Raw genomic sequence first — 21,728 nt, 5'->3', positions numbered from 1 at the left:
ATTTTTATGTGGTGCAGAGGATCGAACTAGCCTTGCACATGCTAGATGAGCGTTCTACCGCTGAGCCACAATCCCAGCTCCAATCCAAGTATTTTATTTGGGTTTCAAATATATTTTATTGTTAGACTTTTATATAAATATGCTTTCTGTTTTAAGCAGTCTCAAGGCTATACACCAAATATTTGAGCCACATCTGGGAGGCTTGACTCAGGAGTTCCTTGGAACCTGTCTGGTTGTGAGATCTCCAAGCCCAGCAACACCTACTTTTCATTGCAGGTGGCAGGACATCCTCACAAATGCAAAGCAACACTTCTTCAACAGATTCTGCTTTTTAAAAAATTTAATTTTTAAAATTATAGTTGGACAAAATACCTTTATTTTATTTATTTTTATGTGGTGCTGAGGATCCAACCCAGGGCCTCGCACATGCTAGGCGAGTGCTCTACCGCTGAGCCACAACCCCAGCCCCAAATTCTGCTTTTCTTTCCCTTTCTTTTTCTCTGTTTCCTTTTTTCTCCTTCTCTTTTATTATTATTTTGTCTGAACATTTCCCTAGGGCAAGTGAGCCCCCTTGCTTCTCCTTACTTCTCTTGGGTTCTAAGGACCAAGAATAATTAGAAATGTTCTGAAAATGAATTGTGTCAATGAAGAATATGAGAATATAAATGTCTTCAGAACCATTCATTCATTCAGTTACACATATCTACTAAGGGCTTTTTATTTGCTAGATACTATGCTAGAATAATCTATTTAAGAAAAATTTAGAGGTTATCCTGAAGTATAGCAACCTAAAATGTGCTCCTATGCTTCACTTTTATAGTTTTCTTCTTAGTTTCTTATATCTATTTCCGTGACTTCCCCCCTGCAGATACTTCATGCTCATTATGTCTTAGAGGTGTTATTTGAAACCAGGAAACTCCTGAAGCATATGCCGAATTTCACTCATGTAAAAACTTCTCCCTCCAAAGAGATAACAGTCTGTGGTAAGTTTCAGAGCAAAATTGTTAAGTTAATATTTAAGTGCCTCATGGTCCTACATCATTTGCCCAACTAGAAAACTGTGTAAATTGGACTGTGTTGAGAGAAGAATGTTAATATAGAATTATCTATCATGATAATACTCTTCCCTATCTTGTCTTTGTTGTGCATACCAGCTGGCAGGAATTAATTATGTAAGAAATTAAAGAACTCATAGCTTTTTATAAAGGCAGACAACATTTTAATATGGAAAACCACCCATGGGTAGAATAAGCATTCTTTGCCCTCTGACTAACTCTCATTATCTTTGTTCCATGTTGCTTTTTCTAGGTAGGCCTCTGCATGCCACTTATGCTGGGAAGAGAAAAACCTAAGGCAGGATGGAGATTAAATTCTTTTCTGCCCTTGGCTGCTGTTTTAGATTTTTTCCAACTAGTCTCTGCAGCTTTTAGAAGAGTGGGAATGTCCCAGAAATCTGTTTCTTGTTCTTCTAAATAACAAGATTTGAGATTTTGTTATCATATAGGCCAGCCTGGCAGGATATTGCTTCAAGAAACAGTACACATTGAAATTCATCACAGTTGGTGCCCAGCATGCTTACAACTGTCTGGGAGTGGAGTGCGTGGAAGGAACAGCAATTCCCTTAACTTCTAATTAAGCCTTTAGGTTACAAAGTAGTGATTGTTATTTTCCAAATCAATTTTTAGCCTGTGTTTCTCTTACTCTGGCAGGTAGAAGTGGATTTGACAATCTAATTAAACCATTTCCATTTCTAGCATCTGATATTGGTGACAGGAACTTGATGATATAGCAATACGTAACTCATAACATGCCCTGACTCAAGTTTTTGAAGAGACTATAATGGTTTAATTCCAACCCAATCAGGCCACCACATCTCTGACTAGCACATGGTACATCTCAGCATGGGGGTCTTTTATTTAAGGGCTTACCAGGCCTTAAGTTTTGTGGAAATAAAGAACTTAGGATAATAAGACTCAGGAAGTCATGCCAATCTGGGAAACCTATGAATCCAGGACTAGGCTTGCTATCAGAATATAAATAGTAGCTAAAATAGAGAGTGGGGTCTGTTTCCAGGTACTTCTATCATACCTCTAGTTGCCATTGCAGAATTATCTGTGCCTAAAATGACCTGAAAGATATAGCAATGGTCTGGTCTATCCCTTGTTTGTTTGTTTGTGCTAGAGATTGAACCCAGGTCCTAGTGCATGCCAGGCAAGTACTCTACCACTGAGCTACATCCCTACCCCTAGTGTCAGGATGAGAATTAGAAATTAGGACATCTGTATCCCAAGTTAGAGGCAACCCCATATTTGCTCTACTAGTTTGCAACATTCACTTGTCTAGCTAATGTTTCAGTTTTCCTCATGAGACAGACTGGAGAATGGATGGATTAAACTGTTGCATTTTTTTTTAAGGAATCCACATCTTGGGCATTTATTTCCAGATTTATTCTATGTAGCATCATTGGTAGAAGGAAAAGCCAAGATCAATAGGTTCTCTTAACATAGGAATTATTACTTTGTCTTTAAGTAATAATTAATTACAAAATAATAATTATTACTTTATCTTTAGTAACCAATTGAGCTTTGAAAATTTGGTTATCATTTAAAATAAAATTTAAAGTGAAACTATATTTCCAAAACCATCCTCTTTTAAGATAATATCAATAAAGGAAGAGAAAATATTTTACCATTTACCACATTTTAATTACTTTTTAAATTTATGTATGACAGTGGAATGCATTACATTTCATATTACACATATAGAGCACAATTTTTCTTATCTCTAGTTGTATACAAAGTATATTCACACCAATTTGTGTCTTCATACATGTACTTTGGATGTTAATGTCCATCATATTCCACTATCATTTCTAACCCCATGCTCCCCTCCCTTCCCCTCCCACCCCTCTGCCCTATCTAGAGTTCGTCTATTCCTCCCATGCTCCCCCTCTCTATGAATCAGCCTCCTCATATCAGAGAAAACCATATTCAGCATTTGGTTTTTTGGGATTGGCTAACTTCACTTAGCATTATCTTCTCTAACTCCATCCATTTACCTGCAAATGCCATGATTTTATTCCCTCTTATTGCTGAGTAATATTCCATTGTATATATGTGCCACTTTTTTTTTATCCATTCATCTGTTGAAAGGCAACTAAGTTGGTTCCACAGTTTAGCTATTGTGAATTGTGCTGCTGTAAACATTGATGTAGTTGTGTCCCTCTAGTATGTTGTTTTTCAGTCCTTTGGGTATACTCATATGTTGACTGCAAATTGGTGTAGCCAATATGGAAGCAGTATGGAGATTTCTTGGAATATTGGGAATGGAAACACCATTTGACCCAGCTATCCCACATTTTAATTTCAAGATGCATTTTTACATGTACATCTAAATATACCCCATAGTTCTCAGCATGCATGAAATATAGGAATTTTTTAGTCTATAGTTATAAATGATAATTAATTCTGCACTCATTTTTTATTTGCAGTAGAAATGTCTTTGTATTTATATTTTCCTGGCATAAGTTTTTCTTTTATTGTCCAACTAGAAATTCCAAATATTTTTATAACCTCAACTCTTTTTTTTTTTCCTTTGCTGGGGATCAAACCCAGGGTTCCCCATTTTTTTGTTGTTGTTACCGTGGATTGAACCCAGGGGTGCTTCACCGCTGAGTCACACCCCTAACCCTTTTTATTTTTTGAGACAGGGTTTTGCTGTGTGTTTAGCCTTGCTAAATTGCTGAGTCTGGCTTTGAAATTGCAATCTTGTTGCTGGGATTTATAGGCATGCATCACCACACCTAACCTCAATTCTTAATACGCTGAAACAAGCTCATTTTTGAGCATTCTAGCTACTATAGTCCAGTATACTCAAATCTTTGATGAGTCACTCTGAAGAAAGTTTAGAAAATAATTAACATAATAATTTTATTAAACTGATAAGTAAAAATTTCTTCCATCTTTATTTCCTTAGCTTTGGAGTGAGATTGTTATGAAAGTAATGAGATTTAAGCCTTCAATAACATTAATATGCTCTTAATTTTATTGTTAAAATTGTAGTTATCTTATAAATAAGAGATAGTGATATAGAATTTTAATTTTATTATTCCAAGTGTAATTGAAGTCTTCCATTGTGCATATTTGATAAATCTTGGTTGTGGGGTTTTAAACAAACTGAGTAAACGTATTCCTAAATTAAATATTATGGTAATTAAGTTAGATACAAAAAATAAAACTTCATGAGCAGAGTTTATAAAAGATAGATGTTTTACCTAGAAATATTTATTCATATGGGGTTTTTGAATATTCACAATCACTCTTAATTTTTTAATTAATAACTTCATATATTCATATGGTTTCCTTTAGTTCGCTTTTGTTTTTATTTCTTATAGCTCTCATCAAAAGAATGTCAACTATTTCTTCACAATTTTTAAATTTCAGATGCTACTGCTGGAGCATATTTGAAACATGTCTTTAAAAAATTATGCATTTAGGGGCTGGGGTTATGGCTCAGTGGTAGAGTGCTTGCCTAGCATGTGTGAGGCACTGGGTTTGATTCTCAGCACAGCATATAAATAAATAAATAAAGGCCATCAGCAACTTAAAAATATATATATATACACACACACACGTGTGTGTGTGTGTATGTATGTATGTGTGTGTGTGTGTATATATATATATATATATATATATATATATAAATAAATGCATTTAGTGACTTGTTGAGTGACTGCAATTCACCAGGTACTATGGTAGGCCTTTGGGGATTGAATATTAACTATGATAGATACTGTTGCTGCTCTTCTGGATTTATAGCATAGGCAGTACAGAGTAATCACTAAAAGCTTTAGTTTCGAAAGGGGGCAACGTTGGGTTTGAATTCCACGTTTGATATTGGGTAGCTGAGTAACTGCACAAGTTGCTTACCTACTCTCAGCTTCATTTGGAAAATGAGAATGATGAAAATAATACTCATAGAGTGGTTATAAGGATTAAGCAAGATAATGTATGTACAGTCCTTGGCATAGTGCTTGATTCAGAGTAAGTGAATCCCTGCATAAATGGCTAGAGAACAGGTCTTTGCAGTACCAGATGTTGTCCCTCTAAAGGAGAAGAAAGCACTGTGGAAACAAATTGTCTATTGAATTAATATCATCATAGGGTCAAAACCCAGGCCCTAAAAACACTTGAGAACATCTGTCTTTTATTAAATAGACTTTTACATCTTATATGTTTTTGAATGGTGAATTTTCATTTGAATTCCAGGTGATTTACATGGGAAACTGGATGACCTTTTTTTGATCTTCTATAAGGTAAGTGATTATTTTGCTAAATATTTGCAGGATTGTTGGGTGATAGCATTCCGAGGGCAGATAACAATATTAGTTGTGTTAGAGATATGTACAAATACAAATGTGTAATATCCATTTTTATCCAAGAATCTCAAAGATTTATAGAGGCATGTCTTTTGATTTTTTTTAATTAAAAAAACTCATAAAATTTGTTTAAAAATTTATTTAGGGTTTTTGTTCAACCTTATTACTGCCTGTGCATCCACTAGGATTTGTACTTGATTGTATTTATTGTCTTTATTATGTCAAAAATGTCTAGATAGTGCAGGATGAAGAAGAAAGCAGTCTGCTTTATTTTTATTTTGTTCAGAAATGAGCATGTCACATACCAGTTTTCTCTTCCAATGCAAACTAATTATGCATGAAAGGACTTTCCTCTAGTAAGTTCCAGTTGCTCTCTTCTCTACCTTGATTTACCATCTTGGGCTCAGTTGCTCTTGCAATGCTATGATTCTTTTCATTTATTGCCTTTGGTTTTGAGAGCTGGCCCAGAGAGCACAAAGCAGCTTGGCTAGCTTGTAGTTTCTCTGCATCTGTTTGATTGGATTTATTTTTTTCTTTGAGCCAAGAGTTGCAACTTATATGTTTGCTTCTGCAATGACTGGTAGCATATAGAAAACTGATCTCAAGGTCCCTGCCTTCACAATGGTACCTTTTAATACTGGTCTTCTGATTACTATGTTTATTGTCTATTCATCCCACAACTAGCACATCAAATAATTGGGCATAACATAGGTATCTCAGATGGATTGAGAGAAAATATATTCTGATAATTATGATGACCAATCATTTCATTCTTCGAGACTGTGAGAGCTTGAGTGAGCCACACAACTTCCATGAACCGCAGTTTGTTTTTTAGCTGCATTATTATCTTAAGCTTCCATGACATAAATTCTCATGAATAAAGTAACACAAATATTCAAAAGCATTTTTAAAGCAATTCATTATAATAGAAATGCAAGGTTTTTATTTCATTTATTCAGAATGGAAGCTTGGAAGAGAATGGGCTAGGCTAGAGCAAAAGTAGGTGAATGGACTGGCACTTAGGAGGAAATTCAGTTGAGACTACAGGCAGGCTAAGCAAGACACACAGCATTATAGCCAGGGAGTGGGGTTAGAGGAAGTAGTCGGAGGCTCTCCAGATAGTTGGTTTATGAATCTCAGGCAACAATTTCTGGTAGGGAACAGAAGGTACCAGTAAAAGAATAATTCTGTATGTCAGCCACAAAACTCAAGCTGGGTAGGGAAGGAAGAGAGTGCAGGATGGACCAGTTGATTGGGATACATGGGAGAACTGAAGGTTTGGAATGCTTCCAGGATCAGGAAGTCCTCTGACTGAGAGGCCGGAGGGCTGGCATGGCCTTAGGAAGCAGGAAGGGTGGGAAGTTGTAGGGGAAGTAGTCTCAGGTTATGAGAGGGTCTCAGGTGGAGTCTAGAAGGTGAGCAACTAAAGTGAGCATAAGAGAATGTTGGCAATGAAGAGGACAAGCAACTGGAAATTAGGTGTGTTAAATGGGTTGGCCACATGGACTGAGAGATGAGGAACTGGGGAGGAAGTCTAGTTAGAGGTCCTGGGCCTGAAAGGAGCATGGTAAAGCATTGGTCTGTTAATGGCTTTGGGGAGCAAGCAGATCCTCCCCTACTCTTGATCCTGAGGTGTTTTTTTCTGGGGAGGAATGGATCCTTTCCTTTCAGAGAGTTGCAGGAGTCAGGAGTCTAGCAGTGTCCTTAAGGGAGACCCAGATTTACAGAGAATTTTTTTTCTGAATGACTTGAAGGTGAAAGGGAATTTACATACTGTGAAATGGGGATTCTACTGGCTAATTGGAAAGCTTTGGGAGAGGTAGAAGGATGGACTGGTGAGAAGAAGCCAGGAGTTGTACAGTTTGGGGAATGGGATCAGTTTAACTCAGTACATAGCTCCATACTAGACAATTACAATCTGAGAAAGGTGGGGAGAGGGATGGGGGATATGGAGAACAATAACAAGAAAAATCTGGTAATTCTTTTTCTAGAGGCTTTGGGAAATAATATAAAAAGGAAAATAGTTGAGTAAATTAAATTAACAGAATAGTCACCAAATTCCCAGGCATTTAGAAAATTTCTCAAGAGTTAGTATTATTAAGGTGTGACCTGGAATAGAGCCCTGGAGTACACATGAAAAAAAGAGAGTATTCTGATATAGTTTTTTAGTTGCACTGACAAAACTATATGGAGCTTATAAAACTGGAAGGTGCTAATGTAAAGATTGAACAGGAGGAGGTGGGTGGTAAGAAGTGCTATAAAAGGAACTAAAGGTGAAAATATAGTATTCAAATGGAAGCAAGAAATATTTCGAGAGCTAACCAATGACAGTATTCAGGAAGTAGAGATTGTGAGCCTGGCAATGACAGAGTAGGTGACTACTGTATTATATTTGGGATGGGCTAGGGTAGAGGGAGGTGAGAAAGATGTTTGGAAAACAGAAGTATGCCAGAGCCATGCATTAGAATTTTGGCAGACTCTATTGAGAAGAAGGTAAAATGCATCTTGAATGTAGAATGAACCACACATGCCAGTTGTCTGATTTAACAGGGGAGACTGAGGGAAGAGCCATTGATGACACTCAGATTTCACTTTAAGAAACCGAAAAGAGATCTAAATGTACAACATGAGGACTATAGGTAATAAAATTTTACTGTGTATGGGATTCATGCTAAATGGGTTGATTTTAACTATTTTTTTGCTGCAAAAACAAAAGAAGGGTAACATATGAGATGATGGATATGCTAATTTGCTGCACTGTAGTTACCTTTTTACTATCTAGTTATATCCTATAACACCATATTATATACCTGAAATATGTACAACATTTATTTTTAAAAAGGAAGAAAATAGCAATTATGATAAAACATTGGGGCAAAAAAGCTGGATCACTAATATAACTTATTAGTATTTTAAACAGTGTGACAACAAAAAATGCTACAACCATATTATTTTAAAGGAATTTGTGATAACTGAATACAAGACATTACTTTCTCTTATGAGGAAAAAAGGGAGCTTAAGAGATGGTGCAGTTAATGCTGCCTAAGAAGGAAGAATGACAGGCTGAGCTTGTGATGCTGCTGCTGGATCACTTAGTTTATGGCAAATGAGTGTCTTGTTAAGATGAAGGTAGTAAAATGAAAGGGCAGGACACAGGGATCGGTCTGAGGAAGCTTCAGTAATTGGATGATCTCTAACTTGCCAAAGTCAGTGCTTTGCTCTTTTCTGTCTCATTTTTTGTCTACACTTTAAATGCATTTTGATAATAAATTGTATAAGTATAGTGCTTCCTAAAATATGAATACAAACTGTTTAGGAAATAATATGTCTATATGAATACATATGACAGTGACATCCCACCTATCCAGATGTTGAACTTCAGTATTTTATCAGTATTCTTATTCAGTATTCTTATCTTCACTTATCATTCATATGGTCCCAAACCCAGGTTTAAATAAATAGGGTCTCTTGAAACATTTGCCACAAATCTGATGAGCTTTATTCACAAGATAGACCCTAGACCCTTACCCAAAGACTAGTGACCATGTATCAGAAAATCTTTTGTCACACAAGGTTCACCCCATAGAAGATTAGAGAGTAGGAGGGGAAGAAGCAAAAGTCAGATGCACTGCTAGCAATGAAAAGTAAAAGCTCTTCCTGACAATAAGAGGAAATATGGAACTATATAAAAATGAGATTGGAAATGAAGTAGCAGTATTCAGTGAACTGGAGCTATGTGGTATAGGGAAAACAGAGTTCTAGACTTCTCAAAAGTGCCTTAGGGGATGCTTAGGTTGATGAGCCTGCATAATCAAGAATATTTTACAGTATATGGTGTATACCCTGTTAAGAAATAAAGGGAGAAAATAGCACATTTTAAAAACTCCCAGCAAAATGGTTAAAGTAATTTTAAAAGATTTTTAGCTTTTAAAAGAATAAGCTTCAGTGATCTGGAAAATTCATTTAAGCAATGCTTACAGTATGAATGAGTATCATTATTGGGTCTTAGGAATAGGAAAATGAGATAACATGAAAAAATGGAAAGATGAATTGAGAGAAGAATAATGGGCCAAGGAAGTAGATGAGGAGGAAAGAATGAAGAACCTTCCCAATGAGAGAGGTGGAAAGTACTGAATTTCTCTATGTGGCATCAGCTACAAAGGTTGCTGGTTCAAGGATTATAGCAGGTACATAGCAATCACTTCAGAAAATGGTAGAATTTCTGTGATGGTCTCTGATTCTCACTGCAATAAAGCATCAACAACTTACTGAATCCCAATCACATGTAGTGCTTGGCTCTGGTTCACTAATATGAGCCACCAGATTGAGTCATGTCAGTGTAAAATCACAGGCTCCCAAGCTTCTGTTTAGAACTAGCTAGTGGTCATATATTCTTATCTTTATTATTTTTTGTTAAGGGAAACAGAACTTGAATTGTGAGGAATAGTTTGGGTAATGACATCCTTTTGGGGATTTATGGAGCTATAAATATCCAAAGTTTACATTATATGACTTGTTGACTCCTCTCCATCAACCCAAAAGAGAAACCTAGAAAACCTCAGGCTTTGAATTAAGGCAGTATTCTTATTAATCTTTCAGTTTTGTTTTACTGAATACTTTATTCCTCATCAGTTCTTTTATCCAGTATGGTGTGAGTAGGATTATAGGGCTGGGATTTGCTGCAGGCTACGCAAGAACATAGCCTTAGAGGAAGTTATAATGTAAGGTTGCTGACATCCCTCAATAGATTATTCTTTTCATCCAAGTGGTTGGTTTGACTTAATATTTCTATCATTGTAATTGATCATATGCAGAAATGATCTGTCCACTGATTTATTCATTCACTAAACTTTTATTTGGTCTTTATAGTGTTCAAGGGATCATGTAAAAACTATAGGAACATACAAAGATGAATACAAAGTTTATTCATTTCACATATATTTATTCATTTAGTTATTTATTTTTTATATCTTTATTTTATTTATTTATTTTTATCTGGTGCTAAGGATCTAACCCAGTGCCTCACACATGCTTGGCAAGTTCTCTGCCACTGAGCTATAGCCATAGCCCCTCATGTTTATTTTTTATTGGTGCATTATAATTATACATTATGGTGGAATTTATTGTTACATATTCATACATGCATACAATGTAACAACAGAATTTGGTCAGCTTTGTTCCCCAGTACCTCTCCTTTCCTTTTTCTCTTCCCTTCCCCATCTGCTTGCTGTATTCTAGTGGTCTCCCTTCTGTTTTCATCACATACATTTATTAAATACCTTTTATGAATGGGATACTTTGCTAAAGCTTGGAAGTATAGTATAGTATGATAAGATACAGTTGTTAGCCTCAAAGATATCTTGTTTTATTGGGCAGGTTGATTAATACAAAAGACAAGATGGCTGAGAGTGAGATGTGTTATGACTGGGATAAATACGGTGCTCCAAAGGAGCTCATCGGTGGAACACTTAACTTCATGGAAGACTTTCTAGAAGAGATGATGTTTTTGACAACCCTTTCAGAGAATTTTAATAGTTGAGTAATTGCTTAAGCATGAAGGAACATTTTAGAGGATTGGGAAGATGTTACTCTTACATGTTTTTCTTGTGGTGTAATGCAATAAACGATGGAGTTCATAGCAATAATTGGGTGAGCTCTCCCTGCCTCCACCTCGGTACCTGGGATTGAACCAGCATTCTACTACTGAACTATATCCCCAGCCCTTTTTATTTTGAGACAGGGTCTTGCTTAATTGCCTAGGCTAGCCTCAAACTTGTGATCCTTTTGCTTTAATGTCTTGAGTACCTGGGATTACAGGTATGTGTCACTGGGCCTGGCCCAATGATTATTTTTGATGCTTTTTTTTTAAAAAAAGATTTGGGGTTTTTTAATATTTGATTATCCTTAAAAATTGTATCATTTAGCACCTTAGTTAGTACTGAGACTTTTTTTTTTTTTTTAGCTCATCTTCCATCTGGGCTGGGAAAGGATTCTTCCTCCCAGGGTACTACATTCTTAACTATGACAGACCTTTGCTAAAAGGTCAACTTTACATGACTTCAAATATAATTTTATCATCAAGTGAAGTAATTTGCATATCATTAGTTAGGTCATATTTTTGGATTTTATTTTCTGAAAAGGTTAATTCTAATCAGTCACTTTTGCTTAATTAGAGTGACCAATTTGAAGTACTTCATTCAGAGCCTCAACCTACTAAAATTACAAGATATTTTCCCTCATTAAACAGAAAGATTGAAATTTTAGATCAAGTATTGACAAATTGGTTTGTTAAATTAATGTTGTGAGTGGCAACCCCCTGAAGCTGAAAAAGGGATGCAGGTGGACAAGAGAAGCTAATTAACTCTTAACCCCTGTGGGCATCATATTGATGCTGTTCAGTGGAAGCCATGCTATCTTGTTTTACTTCCTTTCTCTCTTCTCCACCATCATCTTCTCCTCACGTCCATAATTTTCTAGCTGTGAAGGTAATCAACAGTAAAAAAAAAAAAAAAAAAAAAAAAAATTCTTTATCACTGAGATGCTTCACATTGCTACAGGGATTAACTATTTTCCTTTTGAGATTAAAGTGGTATGTTACAATGAGAAGAACAGATCTCTGAAATAGGGTGTGCAAAAGAAATAAAAATTAATGTGGAGTTGAGGTCCAGAGGTTATTGTTTGATGTCCCTTGGGAGAATGTCCAAATATGTTGGGATAACTTCCAAACATTTGTTGTAAAATGCTTCAGTAGGTAATAGGTGAGAATATAGAGAAATGTTTTTGTGTCTATTCAAGTTAATTAGTTGTGGTCTGCAACCCTTCCACCCCTTGCAAGACATTTGAATGCTGTTCAGAATTATAGTTACTCTGGGTTTTTTGTTTTGTTTTTGTATTTGTCAACTTAATGCCATAGATGGTTTGTTATGTATCATCTGCAGAATGATCCAGCATTTGGTTTAGTGGAACTAAGTGAAGGATGGGTTATAGCATCAGTGTTTGCTTCTTTGAAGGAAACCCAAAGAAATCTCAGAAACCAGAAGCATTAGTTCTTCATTGTCTTGTCTGTTTTACACTTCCTTTATTATTCTAAGATTAAAATGTATTTTAACTCAGACTTTCCACAGTAATTTGACTAATGCTGAACCAACAAGACAGACATTATACATCCAAATAAGCCTTGTCTATTTTGAAGCCATTGTATTGAGAGGCTTAAAAGTTCAGTATGCATTCAGGACTGCTTTTAGAGTCATTTTCAGAGACTGTAACATTCTATTGGACGAACTTCATTATCACAAATCTTAGTCTTTTGAAGTTGTGTAATTTTTTGAAAAGGTTAAAACTTGTTGTTGTCAAATGTGCTATGTAAGGAGGATGGCCTAGCTGACCATTAACTATTTTTGGCTTAAAATGAAGTTTAACTAAAGAAATCTATTATTTTTTGCTCATAGTGGAAATGAAATAAGACAGAGGCAGCAAAGAGTACAGCTCTAATAAAGTTTGGTTTAACTGGAGATGAAAAGTTTTAATACAAAAAAACTGTCATCACATGTTTACCATCCAGATGTAATACTTTCAGACTGCTGAATGCTTTCCTCAAATTTTGAATTAAGGTTATGCTGGTTTCATGAAATGAATTGGAGAAATCTTCTTTTTCTATTGTTTGGAATAATTTAAATTTTTAGGTCTCAAGCTCAAATTTGTCTATACGTTGTAATCACCCAAGTGATTTTAATGTTCAGGCAAGGTTGGAAGACATGAGTTTAAATAACATTAAAACTATTTGCTCTTGAAAATTGAGAATAGTGTCTGCTATAAAACCACATGGGCCTTCCATTGCTCAAATTTTCTATTTCTAGTTCTTTTGAATCCATTTTGGTGATTTTCAATTTTTTTTTCCTATGGTGCTGGGGATCAAACCCAGGGACTTGTGCATGTGAAGCACTCTACCCACAGAGCTATATCCTATATCCCCAGCCCCAATTTTTAATTTTTAAGGAAATTATTTTCTCTAGATTATAAAAGTACATTGCTATAGATAATGCTATAGATAATGATCTCTCTCTATATATTTACTTTTCTCTAAGTTTTTAAAAATATATTTTAGTTGTAGTTGGACACAATACCTTTATTTTAATGTGCTGAGGATTGAACCCAGGTCCTTGCACATGGTAGGTAAGTGCTCTACCGTTGAGCCACAACCCCAGCCCCTATCTTTAAGTTTTTTAAAATTTTTAACCTTATTTTTTATTCTTTTTTAAACTTAATCCTCAATCAGACTTTTTTTGTCAATTTGATTGGTTATTTTAAACAAACCAACCTTAGGATTTATATATTTTCTTTTCCCTTAATTTTAGCTTTTATTTGCTTGATTTTATTCTTTTTCTAATTCCTTAAGATGAATCAATCTCCATAATAATGAAATGGCATTTTTAGTTTTAGTTTTAACTGGACCTTCCATGGAACTTGTAATTTTGCTTTTGATTTTCTCTTTGATCCAATGTTTATCAAGACTACAATTATTCATTTTCAAGGATATGCATTCAACAAGATAGAATTTTTTAATCATACTTTATTTCAAATTTTGCTGGATTATGAGAATATGTCTTATGAAATGTTTCTTATTTTGAATTTGTTAATGGTTTCTTTAAAGCCTTAATGGTTGATTCTCATGAAGACTTTATGGACATAAGAAAAATTAATTGTATTTTCTATATATAAAGTTCTTAATATAGTTATTAAAACATGTTTATTGATTGTATATTCAATTTTGCCAATTGTATCTACTATATGTATTATATATTGCTTTGTAACAAGCCACCCCAATACTTAGTGCCTTAAAGCTACCAAATTTAATCTCTCATAATTTCTGTGCATCAGAAATTTGTGTGCAATTTAGCTATGTCATTCTGGCTCAGGGTTTCTTCATGGGGAGACAATAAGACTATTGGTCAGGGCTACAGACACCTGAAAGATTGGCTGGAGCCATTTCCAAGGTGGCTAAGTCACATAGCTATAGGCAAAACATTTCAGTTCCTTGCTGAACTCATGGCCTCGCCACAAGGTTTTCTGAATATTCTCATGACATAGCAACTGTGTTTCCCTAGAGTGAGTGATCCAGGAGAAAGAATAGGCAGGAAGCTACAGTATCTTTTATGACTAAATCTCCCTAGTTATATATCATTACTTTTTTATTTTCCTATTCTTTAGAAGCAGGTCACTAAGTCTGGCCTACACTCAAGGGGAAGCAAATGAGGCTTTACCTTTTAAAGGGAATGTTATAGAATTTCTGCCCATTATTTTAACCTTTCCCCCACATTTTTGGTACTGGAGATCAAACCCGGTGCCTTACACATGCTAGCAGTGCTCTACCATTGAGCTACATCCGTAGCCCTGACATTTGGATAATTCAGACATAGTGAACAAGCAAAAGCTTGTTCTTTTGTATAGTGACTACAAGCTCATGAACTATAACTTCTTTATAAATTATTTTATATATATATATATATATATATATATTTTTTTTTTTTTAAATTTTTTCGGCGGACACAGCATCTTTGTTTGTATGTGGTACTGAGGATTGAACCCGGGCCGCATGCATGCCAGGCGAGTGCGCTACCGCTTGAGCCACATCCCCAGCCCCTATAAAGTACTTTTTATTATGATATAATGTTTCTTTGTGACACTATTTAACATTTTAATCTTATAATCCACTTTGTTGAGTATTAATATTTCCACTTTTTTTCTCTTTATTGGATTTACCTTGTTTTCTACCTCCTCTTAATCTACTTTCTTCCTGTGTATTTCTCATGAGTAAGCTATACCTAAATTTTCTAGTAATCTTGGCATTTTAATGAGAATTTAACCTATTTACATTTAGTATAACAGTGGGTATATTTGAAAACTTTCCTTCTATTCTACTTTACTATTTATTTAACTTTGTTTTGCCCTTTTCATTTCCTTTTTTATCTTTTGGTAATATATTTCTCAAATAGCTTTAAATGTATTCTTACACTATAATCCTCTTACTTCCTGTAAGATAAATCTTTATTTTCCATATCTTTATCTTTCCATATCCCTCAGACAGACAATATTTGTAGACCATTTTACTTTGCTCCCTCGATGTCCCCTACAGATCTTAGCTTTTGCTTATGCCATATTTCTAGGTCTTAACCATTATTAATTTTATCTATCTAGTCTGAATAATTTATTTATAATTTTAGACAATTTTCTACTGATAGAATATTTTCCTAGTATTTAAATGCAAGTTTGATAATATCATATTGATTTATATGTAATTATATATTTCAAGGTTCATTGTTCACATCTATATTCTTTCATCTTGGTCTTTTCCTAGCTTGAGGACATTTTAATTTTTACTACTGTTATTTAATTTTCTTGAGTGTTTTCATCTATGGGTCATATGGGTACTTTCTTCACTGAATGCAAGCTCCTTGAATAAAAGAACTTTATATTGTTTACTTCTGTGTTTGTAGCACCTAAAACTGTGCCTGGTGTGTTACAAGCAATCAATACATGTTCATTGTTTTTGTGTATTAGATCATTACATATTCATGTCTTTCTTTCACCCTGAAGAACATTTATGTTGTTGGTGGTTTGTGATCCCTTATACTTCTGCAAGTATTTTTCTATCACTCTGAGATGTTAATGATGTCTTCTTGGTCAGTATAGATTCTTGGTTTATAGTCCTTTTCTCTCTTTGATTTATAGATTTTCTTCTACCATCTCTTACCTCCCACTACTGCAGATGCTAAGTCTGATGCCGGGATGATTCTTTTCCCTTTGTAACTTGTTCTTTCTGGCTTCTTCTGAGGCTGTTACCAGGGAATAGGATTTTTCTTTCCCATTAATTATGCACAGGAGTCATGAGTTCTTTCAGACTACTGTTGAAAAAATTCTCTTATTTTTATAATTATTATTTCTTTTCCAACTTCTTTTTTTTCTCCTTGATTCTAGAATGCTTATTATTGGCACATTAGGTCTCTTGGCTCTGAAACTCTAGTCTCATGTGTTTATTCTTTATGAGTTCTATTATTTGCTTTTTGTTCAGTGTGAGAGATTTTTCACCTGTTTACTCTTTCAGTTCAATAATGTAATTTACAACCATTCTTTCTGCTAATCCACTGCTATTTTAAATTTGAATAGCATATTTTTAATGCCAAGAATTTTAAATTTTTTGTTCTTATACATTCCTCTCATCATTTAAAAAATAAAGCTGTTCTCTGTCTCCTCCAGCAGTCCTGTTACATTAGGGGTTATCTACTTTAACACATCTCTGGTTGCTGGATTCTCTTAAGTACTAGCTTATTTCTGTTTTCTATTTTCTGCTTAAGGTAGCTCAAGCCTCTCCAGAGTTGGAGGCATAACAGTTTCTATTCCTTCATGAAGAATGTGAAAAGGAAGTCTCTATGTTTCTAGATGCTCCTAAATGCAAGCATTCATGACCTTTTAGCTTTTGGCATGCGAAAAGTAAGATCTAACATTCTAACCCACCCAACTAGGACTACCCACATGCTCTGAGCAGAGTCGCCTCTTAGACTTAGATGGAATTGTCCATGGGTCCCCTCAGCCATAGTCGTCCTCTGTTCTCACCCCAGGGTTTTTTGCTGCTGCTTGTTTAGCCCCCTTCAGAACCTGGATGTCACAATAGTCTGTAACCTCCATCACCCCTCCTAACATTTCCAGCTACTTATCCCAACTAGCTGAAGCCTGGGGGAAGGAATAGTGTCAGAGTCCTTCTCCTTTTCTTTAAGTTTTGATGAGCAGTAGTCTAAATTTTTGCAGCTGGTTACACTATCTAAGCCCCATGTGAATAAGGTTGTGTGAATTAATATATTAAGGAAATGTAAAATTATGAAATCTTAAAATTAGAAATAGCATGGATGTCACAATAAGATGAATCTCTTAATTTGTATAGTGCTTTCTAGTTTTTATACATATAATCTCATTGAATTCTAAAATAGCTCTGCATGGTAAGTATGGAAGTAATCATTACCATTTTTTTAAAAAAAATTGTTTTAGTTGTAGTTGGACACAATACGTTTATTTTATTTTTATGTGGTGCTGAGGATCAAACCCAGCGCCCTGCATGTGGTAGGTAAGCGCTCTATGGCTGAGCCATAACCCCAGCCCTGTAATCATTACCATTTTAAAGATTAATAAAAGATAAAATAGCATGCCCAAGGATATCTGGGTATAACAAGTGGAGCTGGACTAGAGTATTAGTCTTATTACACCATGCCACTGCTTGTTTGTTTCCACTTACCTTCAGAACATGTTATGTTGCATAAATGATTTCTGAAATCCCTAAGATATGTGTTATAACCTGTATTATAGTTTTTCAATTACTTTATTATACGAACCTTCTAATATATATATAAATAGTAGGATGTTAAGTACAAAGTAATAAAACTTTCTTATGCAGTTTGAAATCTAACAAAAGAAGAATTTGAAAGTAGTTTGAAAAAGATTAAGAATGTCTATTATTTTCTGAAGGTTGACTTTTTTGAAGGAAATCATACATTTTGATGTATGGGTACCTAAATGTTTCCCTTCATAATACATTTTTTAAACATTTCAATGCACTCAGACATTTCATTATCAGGTCTGACACCGAGAAAATGTAACCATGTTACATATGTTTGTTTTGTCTTAGTTTTGTAGTGTAGAAGTAAATTAATTAATAGTTCTTATAAATTAGTCCTGTGTCCTAATCTCAGCTCCTTTTCATACTATCATTGTCTTTAAAAATATTATCTCACCTGGTGCTGTGGCACATGCCTGTAATCCCAGTTACTTGGGAGACTGAGGTAGGGGGATCCTAAATTCAAAGTCAGCTTCAGCAACTTAGATTCTGTCTCAAAATAGAAAATAAGAAGAGGTTGGGATATAGCTTAGTGGTAGAATACCCCTAGTTCAATCCCTGGTACTGGAGAAAAAAATGTATCTCATACTTGGGAATGATATTAAAAGTATCTAATGACTAATATGGCCCTGTCAGCAATCAGCCAGAATAGCATGCTTGCTATAGACACTAGGTGTGCTTAGTAGTACACTAGCCCTGCTCACAGTCATACCACTTGCCTGGGTAACTTTATATCCGTTCTCACAAGTGATCTAGGGAGGAATATAGTATCATCTTTCTTTTGCAAATCGAGGGTATAGTAGCCTAAAGAATTTAGATGTAGAGCTCCTTAGAATGAAAGATTTCTGGCTGTTAGTTCAGTGTTCTACACTGGATAGAAATTTCCCTCTTTTTAGAGGAGAAAGAAGAGATGACAGTAACAATTGTTGATGGATAATTATCAGCTTTTTTTTAGAGGAAACTCAATAGTAGGTGGTGGGTAGAATGAGCACTCCCCTGCCTTGTATTCCCTGGAATCTTCCTGTCTCAAGCTTCATTTTCAGGTCCCTTACAGGAGATTCCTGCCCTGGAAGAGGGAAACTGGCTCAAGCAGGTAAGCAGAATTTTTTTCCAATGAAAGAACCGACTCAGCCTCTTTTCTCCATATAAAGGGACGTTACACACAAAGCCTTACTTTAAAACAACAACATTAGTTTAACTGCTTGTTTTCCCTCCTCTCTTCCTTCCACAGAACGGTCTCCCGTCGGGGAACAACCCGTATGTTTTTAATGGTGATTTTGTAGATCGAGGCAGTAACTCCATAGAGGTCCTCATGATCCTGCTTGTGAGTTTTCTTGTCTACCCCAATGACCTGCACTTGAACAGAGGGAATCATGAGGATTTTATGATGAATATGAGGTAACCTCAGCCTTTAGATTTCCTCTTTTATTTCCCACTCTGGAAAATACTGCCATGTTTAGTATCCAGTAGAGAATTCGAGGCCAGGGTAGAGAAGGAGAGATGAGGGGAATCTCAAGGAAGACCTCAATTCTGAGCCCTATTTAACACCCTCAGTCTTCAACTAAGGGTCAATTGCTCTAAAGCCCCCTTCTTATCTTTTTTTCCAGTCCTATTCTTCCTTCTCTCTTTTATCATGTTCTTTTTCTTGCTCCCATGCCCACCCTTCATAGGCCAAATTACATGTTAGATAGGTGTATTAGGCCAATCTGGAGGCATGATATGTTTCATGTGCAGACTTAGATGGAATTGTCCTATTGTTACTCTTTTGGCTTGTCTCAAATATTGCCTCAGAAACTAGCACCATGTTTTGTATTAATATGTGTATTTTTATGACATAGTAATTACTTCTGGCATAGTTGTTCATAAACATTTTTATTAATTTATTAATTTTAATTAGGTATATATGACAGAAGAATGCATTTTAATTCTTTGTATATAATTATAGCACAACTTTTCATTTCTCTGGCTGTACATGATGTAGTATCATACCATATGTGCAGTCATGCATGTACCTAGGGTAATGATGTCCATCTCATTCCACCATGTTTCCTGCTCCCATGCACCCTCCCTCCTCTTCTTTCCCTTTGCCCAATGAAAGTTCCTCCATTTTTCACATTCCCCCTCCCACTCCCTTCCAACCCCACCCCTGTTATGGACCAGCATCCACTTATCAGAGAGAACATTTGGCCTTTGTTTTTGTTTGGGGGAGGATTGGCTTACTTTGCTTAGCATGATATTCTCCAACTCCATCCATTTACCTGCAAATGCCATAATTTTATTCTCTTTTAATGCTGAGTAATAAACATTTTTTTTGAGAACAGCTATAATATAGTAGTTCAGCTCTCTGACTTAGGAATAAAGACTGGTTAAATGGTTTAAGAATTTTTGCTGAAAGGTACAGGAGGTGACAAATTTTCCCTTTCCCCTTCTTCCTTTTTCTTTTCATCTCTCATTTTATGAAAAAAAAATCAGTTTGTTCTAGGACAATAGAAGGTATGGCATGTCTCATGCCTTTGGGCTTGGGCTTTTGAATACCTTAATCAAAGCTTAACAACAGATTAGTTTTGTCTTTGGGGCAGTTTTGACACCTGGTTGGAGTAGAGTTTCAATTTCTCAAAGTATAAGAAAATGCAGGGCATGGTGGTGCATGCCTGTAATCTCAGTGGCTCGGGAGGCTGAGACAGGAGGATTGTGAGTTCAAAGCCAGACTCGGCAACGGCGAGGCACTAAGCAACTCAGTGAGACCCTGTCTCTAAATAGAAAATACAAAATAGGGCTGAGGATGTGGCTCAGTGGTTGAATGCCCCTGAGTTCAATCCCTAATACCCCACCCCCATCCTGCCAAAAAAATAAAAAAAAAGTATAAGAAAGCAAATGCTATGACTATGAAGAAAAAAAAAATCCCAGGACTATTATCAGAAACCCATATAAAATAGTGCAATACTTTTATTTGGGCATGCCATTTATCCTTTCATTTATTCAGTTAGCCAGTTGTATTCATCTAGTGCCTATAATAGTTAATGAAAGAGACATAGCCCTTGCTCACATCTAGCAGGAAAAACACATTGAGCAGGGTTTTCAAGTGTAATAAGTTGATAAAGAGGGATCCAACTTTGTCTGAAGGGTGATGGAAAATTGTCCTATGGAAATACTAGCCTGAGACTTGAAGGATGAATTGAGCAATTGAGAGAAAGGAATGTTGGGTGGGATGGGAACAGTGTTTCACAGTGAAGGAACAACTTATGCAGAGTTTGAGACAAGACTTTTTAAGACTTGAAAGTTCAGGAAGGCAGAAATATAGAATGAGGGATAGGATGGTGCTTAATAGAGCTGGAGATGTAAGAAATGGTTGCATGATACAAATAAATTTGCACTATTTTCTAAGGACAAATGAATATCATTGAAAGATATAATAAAATTTGTATTTTAAAAAGTTAACAGGAAGAGGACTGTGGAAGTAGGTCAGTGGTAGAGTGCTTGCATAGCATGTGTGAGACCCTGGGTTCATTGCCCAGTACTGGGGGAAAAATGATACTGAGAAGGGCAACAGCAAAAAGTGGGTACAGTGAGGTCAATTAGGAAGTAGTTGAAGAGATAGATGATAGATTCTTACCTAGACTAGGGTGGTGGTAATAGAGATGCAAAGAAATAGGTTCAAGAGGACTTTAGGCAATGAAGACTTAAGGATCAATAACTTGATATGGGGGACTTGAAAGAGGAAGAAATCAAGGATATTTCCAGATTCCTGGCTGGAGTTTGGGGGTACAGTCTGGAATCATTCAGAAGGAGAATGATAAGTTCAGTTTGGGGTAAACTGATCTGAGATGCTGATGAGTAGACAGTTGATTATACGTGCAGACATCAGAAATTAAGTGTCTGGAGTATGACCCTGTGATACTGACAATAGGTATTAACTGAAGCCCTGAATGGACAGGGATGTAATTGTTAAGGCAGAAAGTGAAGGTAGGA

The 21,728-nt window shown here is 35.6% G+C and overlaps 1 protein-coding gene across 1 annotated transcript in view; it reads left to right on the top strand.

Annotated features, from left to right (window-relative positions):
- Positions 1 to 21,728, top strand: part of Ppef1 (protein phosphatase with EF-hand domain 1) — a 136,702-nt gene that overhangs the window by 76,021 nt on the left and 38,953 nt on the right. The window contains exons 10-12 of the mRNA XM_046425837.2: positions 869 to 983; positions 5,268 to 5,314; positions 18,991 to 19,157. Of these exons, the coding sequence (XP_046281793.1) occupies positions 869 to 983; positions 5,268 to 5,314; positions 18,991 to 19,157 (329 nt within the window). The remainder of the gene's footprint in view (positions 1 to 868; positions 984 to 5,267; positions 5,315 to 18,990; positions 19,158 to 21,728) is intronic.

This window comes from Marmota monax, unplaced genomic scaffold (assembly GCF_021218885.2).
Source record: "Marmota monax isolate L192 unplaced genomic scaffold, Marmota_monax_Labrador192_F-V1.1 WCK01_AAM20220418_F8-fsc00203, whole genome shotgun sequence".
Taxonomy (NCBI): Eukaryota; Metazoa; Chordata; class Mammalia; order Rodentia; family Sciuridae; genus Marmota; species Marmota monax.
This window is presented reverse-complemented; position numbering and strand designations above follow the sequence as displayed.